Consider the following 23,115-nt stretch of genomic DNA (forward strand, 5'->3'; position numbering starts at 1 on the left):
AAATTGCTTCACATACTTTTCAACTAATAAAAAAAAAAAAAATAGCCTTTATCAATTGCATTTATCTCCACGCTGTTATTGTCCTGCGCTCCCCTGTCTTTGTATCGATGCTGAGGAGAAAAAGGTCATGGATAGAATAATATAAAAATGAACCTTGGACAAGAATGGAAACTCCTCGTCTGACTTACGTATCTCCTTTATGGCTGAACACCCACGGCTTGGTGAGGGAGGACAGACTCCTCAGATCGAAGGTCTGATGCTGGCTGACCAGTTTACACTCCATCTTCCTAGGCGGACAAACTGCACTGGTCCTCCACTGAAATGTGGCTGAACAACCGTCCGTCTCTGACAGCACCTGAGGGGAGCCGTGGCCTGCAGACTGGTCACAGGTAAACAGTATGGAGGACTGTCGCTTAGCAGAGACTGAAAGAGAGAAAAATAAGGATTTGTGTCATGTAGGTTTATTTGTGCAGTGAAAAAACTGGGTATTTCAAATGTAAGTGGAAAATGCAATCTGCAGTGTGTCACCTTCTTGGCAGAATCCCCATTTCTTGTCTGTGTCATAGTTGGCAGTGGTGGAGCACCACTTCTTGCCATTGGTCAATCCCTCTTTTGTGCACTCTGTGTACGACTTCTTCATGTGAATAAAGGGGAACACACACACCTCACCCTTTTCTGTCACTAGAAAACACAAACAGACCCACTCAGTTTAATGGCTGAAATCCTGAGGGTTTACATAAATGTCACAGAATAAGAACTTTTATATAAGCAAACACAAACCTAACGAAGTCAGACGCAAAGTTGAGCTTTGACAGTGTTAGACACATAACATACACCTCTTCATTTAGCGGTGTATGTGTTTGTGTGTCTGCTCTGGTCATCATCGGTGTGTCAGACAGCAAATGAAGAGTGTTTGTTCGAGACCAACTATCCGGTTTCAGAGGCCTTTACAACAGGCCTTTAGGTTACTCATGTAATGTTTCTGATTGATGTTACATGCTAACCTCCAGGTCTGTCATCAGGCAGACCCATCTTGAAAAGCTCAAATCTACAACGTTTGTGCCGGACCAAACACTGTCCACCAAACATTGGACCAATCAACATCATTTGAGGAGAACAAGGCAGTAGCTACAGGAGAAGTGTAGTTGTACTGAAAGTCGATTGCTCCAAGTGCAGTTTTGAGCTTGTATGTAGCTTTAGTATAGCTTCAGGTTTACAAGAGCTGGACCTGTTTCTTTATGAAATATACAATCAAAACAACACTAAGCATACATAAAGGAAAATACTTTTTTTTGTCTGTTCCAGCATGGGTCTGCGATCATTAAGGGCAGGGTTTGCCGGTATCCAATGGCTGCTGCCGTAGTAGCTGTTAGCTCAGATGTAGCTGTAGGAAAGCGTCAGTTTAGTTGGAACTAGGCCACATATCTTTTGAAAACAAGAGCAAAGAGCTACACGGAAAGCTTGTCTTGGCAGAGAAGATTTTGCATGTCTCGATTTTGCATGTCTCGATTTTGCGTGGCATCAATTTTATTCACTGAGAAGCTCTAATCTACAGCAACGATAGCTTGTGAGCTCAAGAGAAGCGCATGTGTACAACCTAATTTTGTCTTGTCGCTCTGTTTGGCCCGTTATAACAGAATGTTGCTCCAATCACCTCCGGAGAACTTTTTTACAAGTTCTGTCCTTCTCACACACTTTCTGTGGGAGCTTTCACAGATAAATGTAAAATATATCCAAGCAATAGATTATGAAACAATCTATCTGACATGTCAGATTAGTCACATGCAGCCAGCAGCTGATAGATGTGTGGCACAAACAGACACGGTGGGAATGCAGAGAAAGTCGAGCAGTATCAAGTGTAACAAATATCATCATTCCATGACATGAGCCATCTCTGCGCAAGAGCTATGCATATTCAAGCACTAATTAAACACGAGATTTTTTTCATTAAGGCTGTTTCTCCACAAGCTGCCACACCAAGGGTTTAGACACATCAGGGGACATACTGTTCATATTTGCAATTTCCATTTTAGAATTGCACTACGTCATCATTACTGCTTCTCTGTACCTGTGTTATCTCAAGATCCTGTGAGACAGTGTTCATTTAGTAAGAAAATCTCATGGTGATTTAACTTTGCAGAATCTTGAGATCTTGTCAAACCCCCTTTAGGGCAGTGATAGTGTGTTACTTGTTGCAACTCTGCTTTCGTCAAGAGAATCCAGACTTTGGAGCTATCTGTAATTTTGTAACTGGTGTGACTGACTAACTTCGTCTCCGGACTTAAAGGCACCGATTGGCTGTTGAAGGACATGATGTGCCTTAGGTTCTGAATCCTGCTGTTGGAAACTAAATGAACTGTACTTCAGGCACCATGTCAGATGGCTTGATTCAAACTGCTACTGTTCCCTGCAAAGTATCAAAACAGTCTCACTGCATTGCAACACTTTGGTCCAGGCTTAGGAAAAATATGTTGTCAAATGCTCATAAATGAAATCCAGCCAACCAAAAACTTTCAGGGATAGAGAATGGTGTTTTCCCCTTAAAAAAATCAAGTCCTCTTTGAGGAGTTTTCAGCGTTGTAGATTTACCTGGTGGGCACTGATCTCCCCCTCCATACTTCATTTGTACAGCCTGTTCCTCATGTTTGAAGTCCATTGTCATTAATTTGCTGATGCCGAATGAAGAAGCAGACCTGTCTGAACCTGAACCAGACACCCGGCACACTGTGCTGTTCTTACAGGCTGGCTCTGCCACCGAGCCACAGATGTTAATGTGGTACATGCTGGAGCCCACTGGTACCTAAAACAAAGACAGTCATTTGAAGTGTTTTTTAAACGGCAGTGAAGAAATATAGAAGGGGAAAACTGGGACGAATACAAGAAATGCTTCTATACCACTTTTAACTTTCTTACAGATTCAAACACCAAGAATATAAGATTCACATGTACGGAGTAGCACCCAGATACTGGAGCAATTTAGAAACATGTAACATAATGGGGCTCACCTGGACTTCCCCAGACAGGACGGACAGATCAAAGGTGAACTGAAGCTGTAAGTCCGTGAGCTTGCAGTCGCTGGTTTGTGTGGCATCTGAACAGACGATGGGGGTCGCCCACTCAAACAAATACACACACTCCTGCAGCCTCAGCATTTGAGGAGAGCCCTGAGTGAAGAAAGAAAAGGTCACTAAGAAACATTAAAAGCCTTCACACAAGTCTGTTAGGCATTGAAGAACTTTAAGTTTGGACTGACCAGCTCGAGGCCTCTCTGGCAGGTAAAGATGATGGTGGAAGTGTAGTTCTGGGATGGGTCAGCCTCACACTTGGTGGAGCTTTTGTAAGTGATGGACACTCCTCCGTTTGCAGCGTTAATCTCAGGCCCGCTGGTGACCCGTCCAATGTCCTTTAAGAGGCAGAAACATTGATGAAGGCACTGACAATTGTGACAATTTATTTATTCAAAGTTTGCACATAAGAAATAAAATTATTGAAAGGACAACTTTGACAAGGAAAGTGTGTAAGTAAGTTAGTGCATTGACAATACAAAAGATACAGAAAATATTGTTTCAGTCTTTATTAAGACATTATTTCCTTTAACATTTCAGGAATAAAACTGTATTTCACAGCTTTAACTCATTTACAGAAGAATACTAGAAGTTTCTAGCAATAAACCACTTGTCAAAAAGCACATGGTAATAAAAAGAATCGGTTTCAAAAATTTTAATTTTATCTGGTGGAGTTTTCCAGTATTTACAATGCTTGCAAAATTTGCCCTGCAAAGATCCCGAAAAGTGGAAAAAAGTCCTTGAGTTTAAACACAACAGATTTCATAAGTCCCTAAAAATCATTATCCTAACAACGTAAATAACAAAGTGGCAGTAGCCACTAGCTGCTATTACCTGGCAAAGGGCTGATTCAGCAGGCATTGGAAACTGTAGAAAGTTTGTCAGAGCCAAAAGGCAAAGCTAATAATGACAAAATCATTCCGACAGTCTCCTGATCCACCGCTACTTTCATAGACGTATCCCTCCCTGCTCTGTTTGACGTGGTTTCATTCAGTCTGATCGACATTAGGAACAGAAGTTTAGCCACAGACCACGGTGGACTGAACATATTTGACCTATATCTGATATGACTTATGTTAGTGCATAGCTTTAATCTTTATGTAAAACATCAGCTCTCTTTATGTCTGACTTATGCAACAAAAAAAACACAGACCCCCAAACATCTCCATTTGTTAAGAATGACAGCCTATTATCATTTGGTTATATGTCTGATTTGACATAAGTCAGCTAAATTCTTGTTTAGTAGCTTGAGATGTCAGATTTGACCATTTGTCAAGATACTTAAATTCATTAACAAGTGACATCAGTTAAAATAACTTATATATATCCTTGCTCACTATATGTCAACCTCTTCTTACCCCCAGATGTGCATAAACACATCAAATAAACTTCATTTTTAAAATCAACAATTGAAAAAAATAATTTCAGTTATCGGCCATCAAGAGTAGGAAATTATCGGTTATCGTTATCAGTTCAAAAAAATACTTATCGTGTATCACTATACTGGATACATTTAAATATACTATTAAACAAAGGGTACTAAATAACCTGGCGGATGAGTGCATATTTCATATTGCTGCTGTTGATTTGATGAATCAAGAAGTCTTCCCAATGCTTTGATATGTTGTCAATCCAATTCAATGCTCTGATTTGCATCCCATTGTTCAAAACTGTTAAACTTTATGCCATACAAATTGTGTATCTGTGTTATGAGTCTCTTACCACAGGAGGTCCTTTATCAGGATCCATACAGACAGCAGCTCCAGGGGGGCAGTCGACTCCAGGGATGGGGCTGAGAGGCTGACAGATGTTGATGTAGAAGTCTGGTGATTCATCGCTTTGGTCCACAGCATCGTCTGAAAGGAAACAATCAATGACAGAAACAAAAACAAGATAACGGTTCATTCATTTCCATTTTTTAGTACATAAAGCAATATTTTCCCAGCAAATGCTGTATGCAATAAAATCATCTGATGAATTAAAGAGTTCAGCAGAGAAACTTTGTCTCACTGACCTGTTGCTCTGTAGTACCCACTGACATGAATCAAAGGCGTCAGATCTATAAGAGCAGAGCCGTTCTGGACCGAACACTTCACCTGAAATTTTAGTTTCAAAGAAGAAAAGACATGTAAGTGGTACACAAATCAGAGGTAGAAGCTTATATTTTTAAACTCTGAGCAGACTGGCCACCAAGCCTATTAATGAGGTGGCTAATATTTGGTTGACAACATGCAATCTTCCATAAGAACAATACAAAAATGCAATAGTGAAGACAATTATGCAACTGCAACTCAAAGAAACCTTTTTAAAGCAGACACGTCATCACATAAAAAGTGAACATATTTTCAGAATTGTTAATAAACATAACAAATGTATGCTGTTTCTAAACATATGGTATTTATGATCTGTTTAACAGCCCTTTCAGGCTGGCAGCTTTTTCTTGCGCGTGTCCGCTCCAGCACTCGCTGTCATGGCTTTCATACCAAGCATGGATGTGCTGTGTGTTGGCGGTGTCTCTCTGCTGTCAAAGCCCTGTCATTTTTTTTCCAAAGTTTTACCTCAATAAACCCTACATGTGACTTGATTCAGTGTATAGTGGAACTAGAAAGAATTCAAAATAAAGGCATTCTGTCCAAACAAAGGGAATTTCTCTAAAGAAATGACACACCAGGCTTTTACTTTGAAAAGCACATATTTAAGTCTACTCGTATTTACCTTTCCTGTGATAGAGTGTACCAATGTGGGAATGGAAAGCTTCACCAATAGTAGAAGTTTAGGTGTGCCTCGGTCTGCCTTTTTTTCTGGCTCTAGTGCAAACCTTGATTAGACCTAATTGCTGGAAGCACTGTGCTTTTATGGATGAAACTAGCTACTGCAGCCAGATTAACTTGTGTTAAAGGACCCATGCACACCTTAAGGATCTTCTGAGACAATAATGGTTCAGGAGGACTAACATGAGCCTTCCCTTCAGCTCTCTTGCGCCTTCAGTGACTCCCTTACATTAACATATTGTCTTCAAGCCACAGTTGCATATCATTTTCATCTGTATCGTTTGTCTACAGCAATAAATGCAAACAATATTGAAAACAATGACCAGGTACAGCCAAATAGGAGTCAAGTAGTCCTTGTTTACAGCCAGAAACTTTCCCACAGAAATCTGGACCAATTAAAGAGTGTTTTCTTGACATGCAACTTATTTTGGTACGCTCATAAATGTCCCAGTGTGAACACAGACCAAAGCTGGGGTAACTACACACCAATGTGACAAATTGTTCCATGGTTCTCACCAGAGCAAACAAACTTTAGATGTTAAAAAGCCCTCAATGCCCAGTGGAACTCTTTCCACATAAGCACTGTAAGGCTTTAAATCTGACATGAAACACTAAGTGTTTAAGTTTAAATTCACGGCCAGGTAGAATGGATCAAAATTATGATTGGTACTAAATTATCAAAAAATTAAAAAATATGCAGATGAAGCTTACAAACCATGCCTCTATTACAATCATGCTTCAGGTAAAGGCCTAACACCATCAGCAGTTGAAGTAATTAAAGGCTCAGTTTAAAGGAAAAGCAGCATCACTGTTGAATAGGACGACTTCTGAAGATACCCTTATCTGTAATAAATATTTCTTACATCTAAAGTTCTTGCATCCTGACTGTCACTGCACATGGTTCATGGCACAAATAAACATATAAGCACACTTACCGTCTGCTCACACACCAACGGTGTGTGGAAAGAGAAGGAGTGTGTGCAGGTGTCAGCTTTTGAGACAATATGAACTGGCTCTTGAGGGCCCAAGTCCATTTTAGGAGGTCTGTACAAACATACATTTACAACATATTTTAATGTTAAGAAGATTAAAACAGAAATGAAACTTCAGAAAAACTTATGTCCTATCAATCAATAATACTACATGGAGAGACAAGGTTTTCATACCAAAATGCTCTCTCTTTTGTACAATTATTGAAGATCTCCATAGAAAAAACTCTATCACTTGTATTTTGGAGGCCATTATATTAATAATCTCTGACTTACAAAAAAAGTTTTATGGGAACAAAGCTGCCTCTCTTAGTTAAAAAAAGGATTGTCTTGCTCATATTTTTGATATTTCGTGCTTTTAGTACGAAAACATTGCATGTGTATTTGTGCAATTAAGTCTGAACGAGTTTATCTGAAATATACACTGAAAGTAAACAGTGCCTAGTACTTCTGTGTTTGTTGCTGAGGTATTAAAGTAGAAAAGACATCACTATCATTTTATTTTTCTTATTATCATGTATTTGTGTAAAAATCTTGTGGAGAGACAACAACCCTACACAGCACAGGGAAAAACATTTACCTGCAGATGAAGCTGATGATGGTCTTGTGGTGGAGGGCTGGATTTGCTGGGCAGGGATCTCCTCCTTCGTATGTCAGCTCCAGAACGTGATCCTTGTATGAGAGTTTCCTGCTCACCTGACCACCGCTCACAGCAGTAGAGGCGTCCCTAATGCACACAGCTGAAACACAGAATGCACTTTAAAAGAAGTAGTAAGTTGTACTTTTTCTAAAATACACATTTACAAAGATTATACACAAATGTTGTCTATTAGGTGGAGTACTGTGTTTAAATGATTTTCACATTTTTCATTTTATCAGCTTACAACTTGTGCATTTATGTATAAAAACAACTCCTTGTTGGTATGACTAGCATTTACCAGAAGTTTTTCTCTAACATTCACTTTTAAAAGACACCTTACAGATTGCAATCTGGTTTTATTTTAAAAATATAGTTTGAAAACAACAGACCATCTCATCTAAATAATACACTTCTATCAAGCAACATCAAATTGAAAATAGCCTAAAATCCTGAATATAAGTCGTACTGAACTACCTTCCCTCATAATGATTTCCAATGTGCTCAGTGGAGCTCTTTCAGTACCACACCATGTGAAGTTTGCATCTCTGCTGGCTACCTGTACGACAGTTGAGCTCAAGGCCTACGGTGACAGTTTTTAAGCACACCTCTGGTCACTTGTTGCCTTTAACTGAGAAGTCTTTCTACTCAAACCAGTGCTCTACAAAGTTTATTACAAACAGCACTCCTTTCTGTACATGAGCTTTGATTACAAGGTAAACTTTACCTTATCTACCAGTTACTGAAAGTAATAATTCAGGACACGCATAGTCAGTGTCATTCAGTTTCCTGTGGGAAATACACTCCAGCCACTAGAAACAGGAGTCAATAATTAAAGAAGCAATGCAGTCTGAGGTCTTTCATTATGTTTCTAGTGGCGGCACATGCTCTGTATTTTTGTGTTACATAAACTATGCAAACTGCTGAGAAAGTAACCAGTAACCAGAATATATCAATGAATTCTTTAAAAATCCCCCTCCCTATGTGGTGTATATCTTGGTTCACAGAAAAATACACAGTGGGAATCTGTAAAACTTTTCTCCTGGGGAATAACAGCTATGAGGAAGTAAGAAACATGTTTTTCCTCCTACATATTTATATATATGTGAAAGATTTTTTCCTTCTACCTTCAGGGTTTTGCAATGGTACACGGAGACATTTTTTAAAACTATTTATGCTTTATACAAGAGTTTTACAGGTGGAAAAAGTTTGTAAGCATCATATGAATATATGTGTATACATGCATCATATTAGTGGGCACTGGGACATTATCAGGAGAGGGCTGAGAGTTGCTGTTTTTAAGGTCTCCACAATGATGGGAAAACTTGATTATTTTCTAAGTAATTGTTTGGGTTCTTCTGGATGTACTGAACCATATCCGCTATGTTTGTTAATATCTATGAATTTTCTTAAATAGTCATTTTGACTCAATAACCACAGACTTCTGAAAGCTTCATGTACCCCGCCACCCTTGCCACGTGTGTATTTGTAGTTCTGTTTTTTTTTCTTGTAGTTCTTTCTTGTGGTTTGTGTACTGTATGAAAATTCAATAATAACAAAATAAGTAATAAAAACAATAAAACCCAGCATGTAAGATGCATTTTTATACTTATTTTTTCATCTGAAAAAATGTCTGCCAGTTTTACCGACAAGCTGTTGAGTCAAGTGAAGCGACTGAAAAAAAGCTGCTGGCAGGAACTTAAATGGAGGTGCCTATTTTTTAAATTGATCTTTCTTTTAATAATTTTACTTTTGTCTACCATACATATTCCCATAGAGAAAATGGTTTCACAAGGGAGTATTAGCCAAGAAATTAGCATAAAATTCACATAAAAAACCCTAAAACCAAATGTCCTTTCACCTGCAGCTCTGACAAGTTGAAGGTTAATTTTAATGAAGCATCAATTTATAAAAGCAAAACAAATCTCTCACTTCCAGGTTAAAGACTGATCTGAATGCCTGCAAACTGATTTTCATGTGCGTGTGTGGGGATTTTTACGACGTGTGCAAGCAACCTTTGGACTTCAGAGGTTAAAAAGTCTAACCTGTCTCCAAGAGATAGATGTGTTCACCAGGATAATTCATTTTCAGTTTGTGTTAATTTATAAAGAGTTTTTGTAAAATTATTTTTATGTAATTGACGTAACTTTGTAGAAATTTCTCACTTTGACATTTAAGAGAGGGTTTTTTTGTCATTCTTATGAGTCAAAAAGCCAAATTTTATTGACCAAGACTGATATATAGAATCAATAAAAGAGTCAAACATCCAAGTGGGTGAATACTTTTTATAGGCAGTGTACATAAACCAGCTTTTATGTAACTATGAATGCGACCACGCAATATCATCTTGTAGTTTGACGCACTATAGACTGTACCAACTGTCAGAGGTCATTTCTAGCAGCTGTAGATGAAACAAACTGGAAAAGTCACTAATACTGCCAGTTCAAAAAAATAGATGGAGAAACATAGAAAATATCCATCTGGGAGTTCTTGTTGCTTTTTCCTGTTGAGTCAAACCCATACTGAATTGTGGCCAGAAAATCAAGGTGCAAACCTCTGTTTTTGGGCCTTACAACTGTGACCTCTGTGAACCATTAGACCCATACTAACTACTAAACTGAAAGTGTGTACCTGTTCCTGGTCGGCATCCCCCATTCGTCATGTTTCCACAGATGTTCATGCGGAAAAACTTCCCTTGTTCCTTATCATCGTAAACTGTATAACCTCCCTCCTTTGTCAGGGGGTTGAGATCAAACAAATGACCTGTGAAAGAGGAGATTTGGAAATTTTGAATCCCACCTTTTCTAGAATTTACAACATTTAAATATGCACTTGCACACACCTTTGTTAGAGTGTCATCTCATTTTACCTCTGAGACCAAGTTTAAAGAAGAATCACATCAATTATGTGTAAACTAAATAGGTCAAATAATAGTATGTGTTTTTATTGTTTTAGTCTCTGACCTGTAGCGGGGTTGGTTACTTTGCACTCATCATGCTGGACAGCGTTGAGTGGGCAGGCAGCAGCTGTTAACCAGAAGAAGTTGTAGACACAGTTTTCGGAGACGGAGATCAGAGTCGGCCGGGAGTCCTGGATGGACCGATAGAACAAAGATAATAATAAACATCTGTTCCTACAGTATATAGACCTCTCCTAGCTATTATGGATTAAATGTATCAAAGACAGACAGTAGCATGTATTGGACATTATTGGATGACAGAATTTAGACTCCTCATTTTATGTTTTTACTGCCGCATATATTTTTGTGAAATGTTACACATTTAAAGGGTTTCTACTGCATGGACAAGGAGTTGAATCCATGTAGTCTTTACTCAGCATTTTCCCTGCATTTATTTGAGGTAGCAGCCCTAAACCTGGATTTGCCCAGTAAAGGAGGATCTCTCCACACTGTATTGAAACGTAAGAATCAGTTCTATACGGATCTCTTACCACTTTGTCTTTGTCACACTTAAAGCGGATAATGGTGGTCCTGTTGCGGCCTTTGTCGGGACAGGCTTGTCCACTGCTGTACTGCAGTTTCAGGATATTTCTGTCCAATGTAGGACCAGACTCCACCTGCCCAAGATTCACATAATCATCTCCGACTTTCATACAGGATGCTGAGCTGGAGGGACAATTCCATGAACCTGTGAATGAGGAGAACACAGATTTAAAGGGGTACATTTATTTAATCACACTTAGTTTACCAGGTCAGTTTGTACTTGAATTCTTTTTAAACACCGGAGGTAGAGACTGATTTTGATAAACTGAGTAAAAGTCAAGTGCATGAGCGTGTACACCAACCTCCCTGCTGCACCAGTGACCTGCAGACATTGATGTAATATTGTTTCTCTGTGTCCTCAGTGGACCGCTCCACTTCCCAGTTCCTAGTGTCCAGGGCCAGTGGGGAGAGGTCGTACGAGTGTCCCTGGCCGTCACTGAGGGCAAATATTTGATTAGTTAGCGAGTTTGGACCTATTTTCTCACATAGAGCAGTACAAGCTAACTTGCAGGTAAAATAATTGTAGGAAACAGAAAAGTACATAAATCAAGAGGTGAAAAAAACAGGGAGGATTTCTCTGAAGAGGAGTTGGAGGAGGATAGTTACTTGTAGGAGCAGCTGGTGGTTTTGACGGGGACGCAGGCCAGAGCAGTGGGCCAGCTGAACAGGTAGGTGCAGTCAGGAGTCTCCCTGATAAACTCTGGTGCTCCCTGAAGAAGAAAGCAAACATGACACACAAACAGTTACCTTTGATAAAGACCTGGGATGACTTTCTTTGAGATCGAATTAAATAAAATACAGAGAAAAATATGACATTTTGTGGGGGGGTCTCTGTAAAGGTCAACATTGGTTAAGACGTAAGTCTTCTAAAATTTCTACTTTATTTTAAACTCACAGGATTGCGGTCAGGGTGGCAGGAGAAGTAGATCTCTGTTGATCTTTTGTATATTCTATGACAGGTCTCTCCACCAGTGTAGTTTAGGATGAGCTGGTCGCCCACATAGCTCAACACCTGGTTTGCCACTCCTGCAAACACAAGAGTGTAAAAAACACATTAAGAAGCATGAATACAAGAATTACTTCAGAAATTCTCTTTTTTTTAATGAATTTCTATACCTGCAATCTTATGGGTGTCTCCGTTCACCTGGCAGGAGGAGACGGTTTCGATGCCCGTGTCTAGGTGGGTGCAGACGCCTTTCTGCAGCCCCTCACAGATTGACAGGTGGTAGGTGTACTTATCATTTGTGACCGAGTAATCTTTGCCCTTCAGAGTGTTCAGGTTGAACTCGTAGCCACTCCTTGGATCTCGAACTTTACAGTCAACACCTGGGAGGATCAGAGATTAACACATTGTCTCTTTGGTGTTTAAACAATATAGACAGCCAGTACTCGTCCTCTATCAACACTTCATTTTAGCTTCATATGTAATCTTTTTAAAAGCATTTTAGTGCTTATTATTTCATCAGCATAGGTTAAAACCCAATTCATCCAATAACAGCAATCTTATGACAATATTACCCACAATCCTAATACAATGTTTATTATTCACATGTTTTCACCTTGTGTCTTCCTGATAGGGCAGGCTTCTGAAGTCCTCCAGATGAACACATATTCACAACCATCTTTTCGGTCAAACATGGGGGAGCCCTGTAAATAGACAAAAACATGGTAAAAAAAAAAAGGCAGAACAATATAACTATGATAGTATTTTGAGACTTGACTGCTTCGAATAACATTGCCTCATATGTTATTACATCCTTCGTAGAAACACATCAAACTGAAGACTAGGACAGCCGACATTCTTTCTAATGGCCAGCAGGGGGAGTTGAAGGGTGGAATAACCATAATTTTGTTGTTCAAAGTGGAGGTGATAAAAACTTGTGAATTAAATAATATTGATAAAATGAATTTTAATGATTATTTTTATATATACAGTGCTTAACAAATTTAATAGATTACCCTAACCCTAACCAAAGTAAGGTTTATGCCACAGCTGCCCTAAATAAACAGCATTGGTAATTACCAAAATCATTTTTTATGTTTCTGCAATGGTTAATGCACGAATTTGTAGAAGCTCTTTAAACCAAATGATATTTTTTATGCTAAAACATAATTATTATTGTTATCCATGATTATTCAAATTTAGTGATTTACAAAAAAACTGAAAAAATAGTAAAGCACGTAAATATTTCTTGATTAATATGTCAAATTATAGTTATTCACCTGCATTCTTGAACAGAAAAATCTGTTTTAGTGGTTGAATGTTATGCTTGATTAATTTCTGACTTTGCAGAGAAGCCCAGTGAGCCAGCTCAAATTTAGGTGAATTCAGTTTGAAATTCCTCATTCCTGTTCAAAATGGTAAAATGTGGAGAGCTCACTGAAAATGAAAGAGTCCGGATTAAAGCACTTCATGATGCTGGATGGTCTCTGAGACAAATATGACAGGCGATTTAATAAATTTGTTAAGCACTGTATATATATATATATATATATATATATATATATATATATATATATATATATATATTTATTTATACGGAGTGATGTTACGTTTAGAAAACCAGAAATATACGCCTCCTCCCAGAGATCCAGGACACTTTTGCCGGCTGCTGTGGTCTGATTCACTGTGGGTCAGGACTGTGTCTGACAGAATTGCTGGCTTACTTCACCTGGCTGAGCTTGATGCTTCTCAACTCCAAAAACAACAGAGCATGTATCCAATTTCAATGTCAATGGCTCCATTTTTTCCTTTATTCGTTATTTTCCAAATAAATACATGGTCAGAATTAAGTCTTTCAAGTCCTTTTACCACAGCATGTTTTTTAGTCATGATTACAGTAAATAAAAATAGAGCAGAGTTAGCTTTAAGAGGTGGACTTGACAGTGGATGTTCTGATACTCACAGGGTTGTCATCACACTGGAAGATGATGCGTGTGGAGTAGTGTGATGTAGGACCACACTGATCTCCGTTCTGGTACACGATGCTGATGGAGCCGTCCTCTGCTGCCTGTGGGCTGGACTGAACGTACCCCAGATTTAAGCTCACCCCATCAATCACAGCACAAGCGCCCAAAGGACCCACTGATGGACGTCAAGAAAAATGCTTTTAAGATAGGAGACTGTACTGAAGTTATTTATGGGTGCCTACCAAAAATGTTCAAATAAGGGAACTATCACTAGACTCTATAAGATTCTTATGAAAAACAAATTACACACAACATAATTTAAAAACACAAATGGGAGAAAAAGGGTAATCTTTAATTATCAGATTAGCGCTAGTCAAATATGTGGAATGTTGTATGGAAATGTACAAACTCTCATGTGTGGCAGGAATTTGGTTGGAAGTGTTGTATTCATTCTTTTTTGTCACTCCGAAGCAGAAAGTACAGTTTGCAGAAGGAGTTACTAAATGTTTGAGGCAGTGTGACTTTTGGGGAGCTAACCACTGGCACATTTCTGAGAAAGCCCAGTGATAAAAGCCTTTAAGTTAGAGAATCATAAAAACCATTATCAAAATAGACATACCTCTGCAGTCTACCATATTATTTTTTAGGAAATGTAGATTTTCAGAAAGAAGCAGAGATAAATACTTGTTTGGCATATTGTACTTGGCTTGTAAAAAAATGCACTGTTTTGAGGAAGTTGGATTGTGAATGCTTCTTTAAGAGTCTTTTTGTCTGGACAGAATCTGCTCCTCACAGCTTTGCAAATCTTTTCGGGGTGATTCAGGGTAACTCATAATCCCGATCAAGTGTGACACTGCAGTCTGGCAGTGTCTGTTTACTGTTTTTTGTTTGTCCGTGACCCGTTCTATTTCTCATTTCTTCACATCCGTAAAACAAATAATGCTTCTACATGTCAGATTCTAAAGTCGCTGGAGCCTCCACAATCCCAAAAACTTTATACTCGGTTCTCTCTCACCACTCATAGCATCTACAATCAAGACAGCAGTGGGAGTGCAAAGGATGAGGGGTCACAAGGGCCAGGGGTAAATGTAGTTCTCACTTTTCTTTGCTTTTCCCCCCTAAAAAAAATCAATCTTAACCTATTGTTTGAATCATCACATGAACATGATGGTATGGTAAGACACATCTGTTACCGTGAAACTGCGATAATAACAATACCATAACATCTCTACTCTAAACGCATGCAGATTGATGCATTGTAATGAAAGAAACGACACAGACCTGGACAGTTCCTCACTGGAGGCAGAGGTTTGCAGACGTTGATGTAGAAGCTGCGTGACTGGCCTGCATCGGTCTCTATGGCGATCCAGGGGCTGTCATCTGGATCTCTGATCAGGTGACTCAAGTCGTACTCATGGCCGTGGGAATCTATACATAACAGAAAAGCATATTTACACACATAGGAGAAGTAAGAACATGTCTAAAAGGGCGACTGAGTCAATCTGTATTTTTTTACATCATAACTGGTAAAGAAAAATAAACAGAAATCATCCTCCCTTAAGGTTTGAACTCACTTAATTTTCCTGTTCGAATTAGATATCATAAAATAAGAAATTACAGGTTAAAATATGCTTTTGTGCTCAGTGATTGTGCATACCAATGATCTGGCAGTCGACTGGAGCAGGGATGCAGGCCAGAGCAGTGGAGAATTCAAACAGGACGTTGTGGACCACATGATGAGGCAACGTACTCAACTCCTCTTGAACCAGTCTTAAAGAGCCAGGATGAGAGGTCGGGTCACACGCAAAATTGATGGTAAAGGTGTCCCGAGTCGCTGATGGAGAAGTAAAGATTTTAAAAGGTGTAAACCAAAAAATTTCGATGCGAAGATATCAGAAGTCCCTGATTTTTGATGGAGGCTCTGATACTCATGGGCTTTTGCCTCTTTCTTACCTGTGGGAGTATCCAGGGGTCCTTTATAAGTGAGCTTGAGCAGACCGTCGGTGGAGTACTGGAGGGTTTTTTCCACCCCCACTGGGCTTATTGGATGTCCCTCTTCCAGCTCACAGCCGGCCATGCCTGGGCCACATTCTGCCGAGTCTGAGCAGATGTTCACCTGGGGAGAAGAAAAACAGAGAGGTTATTCTATTATTGATTTTTATTTGAATATTTTTAAGACAGAACATACTATTTGGATTTTGGATGTCTTGGTCTTTGTATAAAAATGATTTTAGTTTTTGTCACATTTTAGTCATTTTCACACTTCAGAGTTTTGGTCTAGTTTAGGTCAATGAAAACTCAAAACCACTTTAGTTCAGTTTTAGTCAAAATGTTTATTCCCTTTGAACTAATTTAATCTGCGAAATTGTAAAATTTGAATAAATCTATAACCTCACATTGATGCACTATCAGTGCTTTAATCAATTTAAAATACAATGATGAAAATACTGTCATACCTTCTTCTTACAGTAGAGAAATAACATGGATTTTTAATGTCTTAGAGTCCATTACTAACACTTCAATCTTGTTTTAGTCTCCTTAAATATTAGATGAAAAACCACCAAGTTTTTTTAAACCACCAAAGACCTATTTTTAAACTAGTATTAGTATAATCTTTCTCAAGGAAAAAAGTAGTCTTCCAACATTTTTAATCATATTTTTAGTTGATGAAATTAACACTGCAACATACAAAATACAAACAAAAAATTTACAGCTATATTATTATGTTCAGTGACCAGTGTAAAGCTTGTATTTATCAATTTGTTGATGAAAATAAAGTTTAAAAATACCTCTTAACAGTCAAATGTCTTACCAGGAATTCCTTGCCATTTGCTGTGGTCCTGTATCCATTTGTAGACGCCAAAAGCTGAAGGTTAAACTCAAAGCCAGTGTCTGGATCAACCACTGCACAGCTCTGAAAAACCAAAAAAAGCATCAACTTTCTATCTTTAAAAAATATGTTAATTAAATTACAAATAAACCCACCTTATTAGTGGAAAATAATACTTTAAACACAGGATATGCTGATATTATTAGAGTGAACTCACATCATTCCTGGTAGTTTTGATGGCGCAGGCTGCCCTGGTCTCCCAGATGAAGTTGGCAGTGCAGTTCTGGTACAGCAGGAACCGTGGGCCCATCGACTGAACAGTGATGAACACAAACAGAGTCACAACTCAGACACATGGAAAAGAGCTGATGCAGACATGCTCTGTCATACTAAACAGTCTAGTCAGAGACTCACCAGAGAGCCTCTGGAGCAGACCAGGTGGATGCGTGTGGTGTAGGTGAGTTGCTGGCCATCTGATTCACAGACAGAGCCGTCTGTGAACTCAAGCAGCAGCCGATCCCGTCCCTCGATTATCGGTCCTCGCTTTGATATTCCCATGTTACTAACTGAGACGACTTCCTTTGGAGAGGTCTGAGGATAGAAGGGAGAAAAAAGCTTATTAACTTTCAGGAGGTGGGCAAATATTTAAGTCATCACACTTTCTTACTTTGTGGTCTAGCTTGCTTGACATTATGTTATGAATACATAAGCTTTGTTCAATTCATTGCAATCTTAAAGCAGTCGGCTAAAAATCAACATTCATTAAAAACTTTGAACAAATGAAGAATAAACAGTGGCACTGCATTAGCCGGGAGGATGAACACTCATTTAGAATATTGCTTTTGTTGCACTGCAATGCAAACAATCAATCAAGCTCATGTGAATGTCTTGTAACTCTGTTACAAGTCCATTTAGTCCATTTTAGTCAATTGTTTAGACCTACAAACCCTGCAAATTTATTGCATTACAATACTGAAACAAGAAAGGACATCTCCATGGAGCAACTGACAGCATCTGGTCTATAAAACAATAATAATAATAATGAAAAAGTAATATGATTAAAAGTAATATAAACATATCTCTCACCACTGGAAATTTTACCTCTGTGGTCTTAAAAATTCTCCAGCGCACTCACCAGCTGCTCTCATATTCATTTTTTACTCTGCATTAGGCTACTCTTTTTGTAATAAGGTAGATGCATGCACAATAAATCATAAAGATAAACAATTTATTTTATCTAAAATTAAAGTCACCATTCATGGGACTGTGTCTACAGATTGTGTAACATGCTCTCTGGTTAAAACTGCAGAAAGTTTGAAGCATACCAACCTGCTGCACCACAACAGCAGCAGTATCCCTCTGTTGACTAACACACTCAGACTCCTGCAGCCTCTCAGTGCACTGTCAGCACAGAGACTGACGCGCTTTCACTAATCTCCACTGTCAAAGTCAGTGACAGAGCCCACAGGCTATAGAACCATTTACGGAGCTCTGTTTGTGTTGATTAAAGTCTTCATTTCAAAACAACAGTTAACAGTGGAGTAGTGCTAGCCTCTACCCATCATTTTGTGTAATTGTTTTGACTGAGAGCTACTGGTGGCAAAATTAAAATGAAAGATTTAAGTCTTGTACTGCCAGAGATGGAGAATGTCTCAGAAGCAGAATAAAAAAGAATGGTTTCCAAGAGGGAAATTCAATATAAATATCCAGTCTATCCCATAGAAGAACTTGACATAGATGTGAGTAAATAATAAAAGAACATGAAAGAGTACCAGGAAGAGTTGTAATGAGATAAGCTATTAAAGTATGATTCTTATTAACCAGCTGTGACAAACCTGCATTGATGTGTACTTCATCTGGCAGACAGACGCGTGGCGGTCGCAGCCTGGAACAGCATTGATAGGCCGACATATGTTGATGTAGTATTTCTTCAGGTTCACGGTGTCGGTCATGTCCATTGCCTGCCAGTTAGAGGTGGACCGGGACAAGCTGAAGGCAGAAGAAGAAGGTGGTCAAGCACAGGCCTACATGAAGGCAAGTTGGTTACAGAAATGTCTCTAACTGGGATGAAATATTTTTGATTTGGGGATTTAGATTCTTTTGTTTATGGTCATGTCTGGACAAGTGTGATTCTGGTTGATTGATAACTGAACATGAAGTGGCGGACTTTACCTGGATAGGTCATACTGGTCAAGAGTTATGGGATCCGTCACCATACACTCATGAGGCCTCTCATGACAAGCATAGGATGTATACCAGCGGAAGTTATAAGTATACTTGTCCTCAACCTGGAGTCACAAAACAAGCATTCAAATATAAAACTGCATCTGCAAAGTCAAAGTATGCTTTAAATAGGGGCTGAAAATAGTGTAGACCCATACGTTAACATCAAAACAAACACAAAGCAGGTGGAGATGTTTACACCATGGAAGGAAAAGGAAGGGAAGATTTTTACCTGGAATTCAGGTTTTCCTGCTCCAGCTTCAGGGTCACAGAGGAAGGAGATGAGCGTGGATCTGAGAGTGTGTTCCCTATTGTTGTACTGCGAGCCGTTACTGTAGGTCAGCTGGATCAGGCCGTCATAATACGACAGATGAGAGTTTGCTTCCCCTAGACTCCAAGAGCTGAAGGAGAGAAAGTGACAATTACCCAATGTCATCTGTTAATAAATTCTGTTCCTTTCTTATTTTTAATAAAAAATAATCATAGTAGATTAAACTAACAAAAATTAAAAGTTCTGAAGTTCTGGTTTCAAATCAAGTGCTTCCCTTTATCTTCGAAAGTACTTCCCATTATTTCTATCACATGCTCAACCTCTCAGATTTTCACAAATTTTTCAAGCTTTCCTTTTGTCCCCCAGGGGCTGATTTCAAGAGCTGGTTATACCCAATGATGGAACGGCATGTCCGACTTAAAGTGAAGGGTTACAACCATCTCAAGTTATACCATGTGCACCAGCTGGACTGAAAGCTCTGTTTTAGTCATGCCTGGGTGCAACTTTTACAGCTAGGATGGAATAGGCTTAAGCCAAAAAGTTGTCTTTTCCAATGAAATATCAATGGATGGTCATAAATGATCACACAATGGAAGCATGGCTTGTTTACAGAAGTATTAGTAAAAAGGCATTAAGCTGAGAGCGGCAGGGAGACATCTATGATCAGACTATAACTACTGACACTCAGGCAGAAAAAAGCAAAATAATTCTTTGTCATTTTAAAGCACTAAAACATCTAAAGGTATTAACATTGTAACTAACTTAACAGATGCCTAATATGTCTATCAAACCCTTTTTGCATTTATAGCATTTGATCAGGCTTTATTTTGCTGAAGCGCGCTCTTGCTCTCGCTAGTGTGTACATGACTCTTCTCCTCACCTCTTCTCAACCTGGCATGCTCCGGCCTTTGCAGGACAGTCAGCAGCCGTGACCGGGCCACAGACGTTGATGAAATACTGGTAGCTGCCACTGGTCAGGTTGTAGTAGCCCCCATTTGCTTTGGTGAGAGGTGACAAGTCGAAAGAGAACTCTGTAGAAAGAAAGAAAAAAGCTGGTTACAGAGGAGAACGGAGGCTGTAACACAGAGCTGAAAATGTAATGAGAAAGCTCCTGCAATGACAGCTAGATGGCAGCATAAGAAGGTTAATGAATAGAACAGGCTATGTCAACAACTCTCATGTGACAGGAGGGTGTGACCTACAGTGTTTGAAAGCCTTTTCTGCTGTCAAAAAACTTTACAAAACATTAATTACACCTGTGATGTGGCATTACTCAACAGGTGAATGGCTTTATTATACACCTTAACATACCTAAAACTTTTCTGCGATTTTGTGGTTTGATATTTACTTTAAAACAACAAAGCAAATAAAGGTTTGGTGGGTTTACTTGTCTTTTTGCTTCAATTACTATAAGAAAGTGTCTATAGTACAATTCTTTTGTGTTTTATGTTTGTCTTTAACCTTATTAAGGTGTGTCTTGATTTTCGATGATGAATGTTGAAAGAGAAACTGTGTTTTTCTCAGATTAAAATATAAAAAGAGAAAATATGACCTGGATAATGCACACGAATTAGCAACTTTTCTGTGAAACCTAAGAATGCAATGCCAACTTTTCAGTTAGAACCTAATGTGATGTACTGAGTCCTTTTGTTATTTAAAAACAAAAGAGTCTCACACACATAAGCACTACCTGGACAGGCTGTCCAAGTATTTTTTGTCAAGCATTTTCTTGTTTTTCTTTTCCTTTTCGCATATTTATGATATCAATCTAAGATTGCTAAACTAGCGGAATCCTTCCTCACTTCATTGTCATGAGTAGCATCTGTGTCCTCCACAGGTGATCAGAGAGAGAAGTTGGCTGCTGATTCTTTCCTTAAATGTAAGTCTTACTATGCCATTGTATTTTGCAGCTGATGCTTTTCTGCCCTCTCAGTTCTGTTATGCCACTTCCTCTCCATTTCATTGACATTCAAGTTGCTAAAATCATCAGTCTATCATACATGGTTATTCCTGCTAAATACTACACATAACTCTATCATTAATAATGGCATTGCAGCCACTATTTTATTTTATTAATTGTTACCACTGTTTGTTTGTGTCTCTCCCTTTCTGTATCTGCTTTCATCCCCTCAAAAAATCAACACAGCTTCTTCAGATGGCGGCTCAACATCAGTCTGGTTCGGCTTGCTACTGTAATTCTGACAAAAGTTGCTTAGTGCTGTGCTCATGGTGGATTAATGTTGAGCCTTTACAAATAATCTAACATCAAATAGTGTGGTCTAGACCTGCTCTTTTTGTTGTCTTGAGATAATTATTTTACAAAGTGGCACTACACCAATAAAGACTGATTAATTGAGTCATTGACTGTGATGAGGAATTAAGAGTGACACTTCCACCACTGATAGATTAGAGGCGTGGAGATTGGACATTAACGAGAATATAGATATTACTGAGTGGGAAGAAACATGTTTTAAAGCCCAGAAACAATCAATTAATACAAGCATGAAGTTATTGCAGTACAAATGGTTGATGAGAACTTATATTACGCCAGTCAAACTTCATAGTTGGTCCCCTGGCATTCCAGACACATGTGTTAAATGTTTGGAGGAAAGGGGCACTCTCTTTCATTGTTTATGGAATTGTATAAAACTACAACAATACTGGAAAACAGTTGTTCAGACTATATCTGAGATTGTTAAAGTTAAAGTCCCTTTTCATGCTAAGATTTGGGTATTAGGTATATATCCAAAAGACTTTAGTGTAAGTTCGAAGCAGAAAGCTTTGATTGATTTTGGACTCTTACAGGCTAGGAGGATGATAGCCCTATCTTGGAGGAAAATTGATATACCTTCAATAAATGTATGGATGAGGGAGATGACAACTTGCATCGCATTGGAGAGGCTGACTTACATAACCAGAGGGAGGATAAAGGATTTTGAAGATTTGTGGAAACATTTATTGCTGTTTCTTAAACATCAAAACATGCAGTCCTCTTAAAACTGCTATGTGTCGAGTGTGTTGTATGTCTTTATTATTTTAAAGTATGTATGTGTCAACATGTATGTACAAGAGTCTGTTATAATTGTTTGCAAATGTTCATTTGTGTTTGTTAAATGTATGTAAAATTTAAAAATTTAATAAAAATATTGTTAAAAAAAAAAAAGAGTGACACTTCATTAACATAGGTCTAGACCAGTGGTTTCCAAGTGGTGTGCCTTGAGGCAAGTATAGGTTTGGGGTGGAAATGGGTACAACCTTACGCTATTACTACAACTATACAACAACTTTAGAGACTGTAAAACATGTTAAAGAGGCTATTTTTATGGTTATGAGCATGGTTTGCCTTGAGATTTTGGCTAATCTTGAGTGCCTCTGGCACTAAAAGTCTGAAAACCACTGAAAGATTTTCAAAGGCAGAGAGAAACATGTCAGCAAGGATCTGACCTATATATTTAACCATTTTTGACAAAAACCACCTTTTTGTTGCTGAAAGTAAAAGAAGAACTCTACTTGAAACTTTCCGTAAAACTTAAACATTTAATACCTTTTTTCGTATTCATGTGGCTTGTTTGTGCCTGTAGCTTGGCTAGTTAATCTTAGATGATGATCATATTCAGATAATACCACAATAAGCCGAACTGAGGTTATAACTCTACCTCAGCAGCACACTCTCTGTGTAAGCAGTTCCATCTACTGTTGTAAACATAATATATTAGCATGTATGTCCTGACCCAAAGATGACACTGCTTCTTTCAGGTGTGAAGGACAAAAGGGTCATTTGTAATCTGGTGAACAAAGTAAACTGATAATGAACTATTGGCTAGACTACATACAACAGCTGGCATCAGATGTCTCTACAGAAAAAAGCTCTTTTTCTATATTTGAGACCCCATGAAAATCTTTGTCAAACTAAATTA

The 23,115-nt window shown here is 38.5% G+C and overlaps 1 protein-coding gene across 1 annotated transcript in view; it reads right to left on the reverse strand.

The window, feature by feature from the left end:
• The window catches only part of igf2r (insulin-like growth factor 2 receptor), a 62,860-nt gene that overhangs the window by 13,406 nt on the left and 26,339 nt on the right, over positions 1-23,115 (reverse strand). The window contains exons 15-42 of the mRNA XM_041804478.1: positions 20,079-20,229; positions 19,160-19,328; positions 18,877-18,992; positions 18,540-18,693; positions 17,119-17,295; positions 16,922-17,017; positions 16,687-16,788; positions 15,828-15,990; positions 15,532-15,708; positions 15,156-15,302; positions 13,871-14,049; positions 12,524-12,611; positions 12,081-12,290; positions 11,860-11,990; positions 11,571-11,674; positions 11,267-11,400; positions 10,913-11,109; positions 10,426-10,552; positions 10,094-10,225; positions 7,406-7,565; positions 6,772-6,880; positions 5,080-5,161; positions 4,788-4,921; positions 3,254-3,403; positions 3,006-3,164; positions 2,590-2,800; positions 529-681; positions 189-423 (exon numbers count right to left, since the gene is read on the reverse strand). Coding sequence (XP_041660412.1) covers positions 189-423; positions 529-681; positions 2,590-2,800; positions 3,006-3,164; positions 3,254-3,403; positions 4,788-4,921; positions 5,080-5,161; positions 6,772-6,880; positions 7,406-7,565; positions 10,094-10,225; positions 10,426-10,552; positions 10,913-11,109; positions 11,267-11,400; positions 11,571-11,674; positions 11,860-11,990; positions 12,081-12,290; positions 12,524-12,611; positions 13,871-14,049; positions 15,156-15,302; positions 15,532-15,708; positions 15,828-15,990; positions 16,687-16,788; positions 16,922-17,017; positions 17,119-17,295; positions 18,540-18,693; positions 18,877-18,992; positions 19,160-19,328; positions 20,079-20,229 — 4,147 coding nt within the window. The remainder of the gene's footprint in view (positions 1-188; positions 424-528; positions 682-2,589; positions 2,801-3,005; positions 3,165-3,253; positions 3,404-4,787; positions 4,922-5,079; positions 5,162-6,771; positions 6,881-7,405; positions 7,566-10,093; positions 10,226-10,425; positions 10,553-10,912; positions 11,110-11,266; positions 11,401-11,570; positions 11,675-11,859; positions 11,991-12,080; positions 12,291-12,523; positions 12,612-13,870; positions 14,050-15,155; positions 15,303-15,531; positions 15,709-15,827; positions 15,991-16,686; positions 16,789-16,921; positions 17,018-17,118; positions 17,296-18,539; positions 18,694-18,876; positions 18,993-19,159; positions 19,329-20,078; positions 20,230-23,115) is intronic.

This window comes from Cheilinus undulatus, linkage group 14 (assembly GCF_018320785.1).
Source record: "Cheilinus undulatus linkage group 14, ASM1832078v1, whole genome shotgun sequence".
NCBI lineage: Eukaryota > Metazoa > Chordata > Actinopteri > Labriformes > Labridae > Cheilinus > Cheilinus undulatus.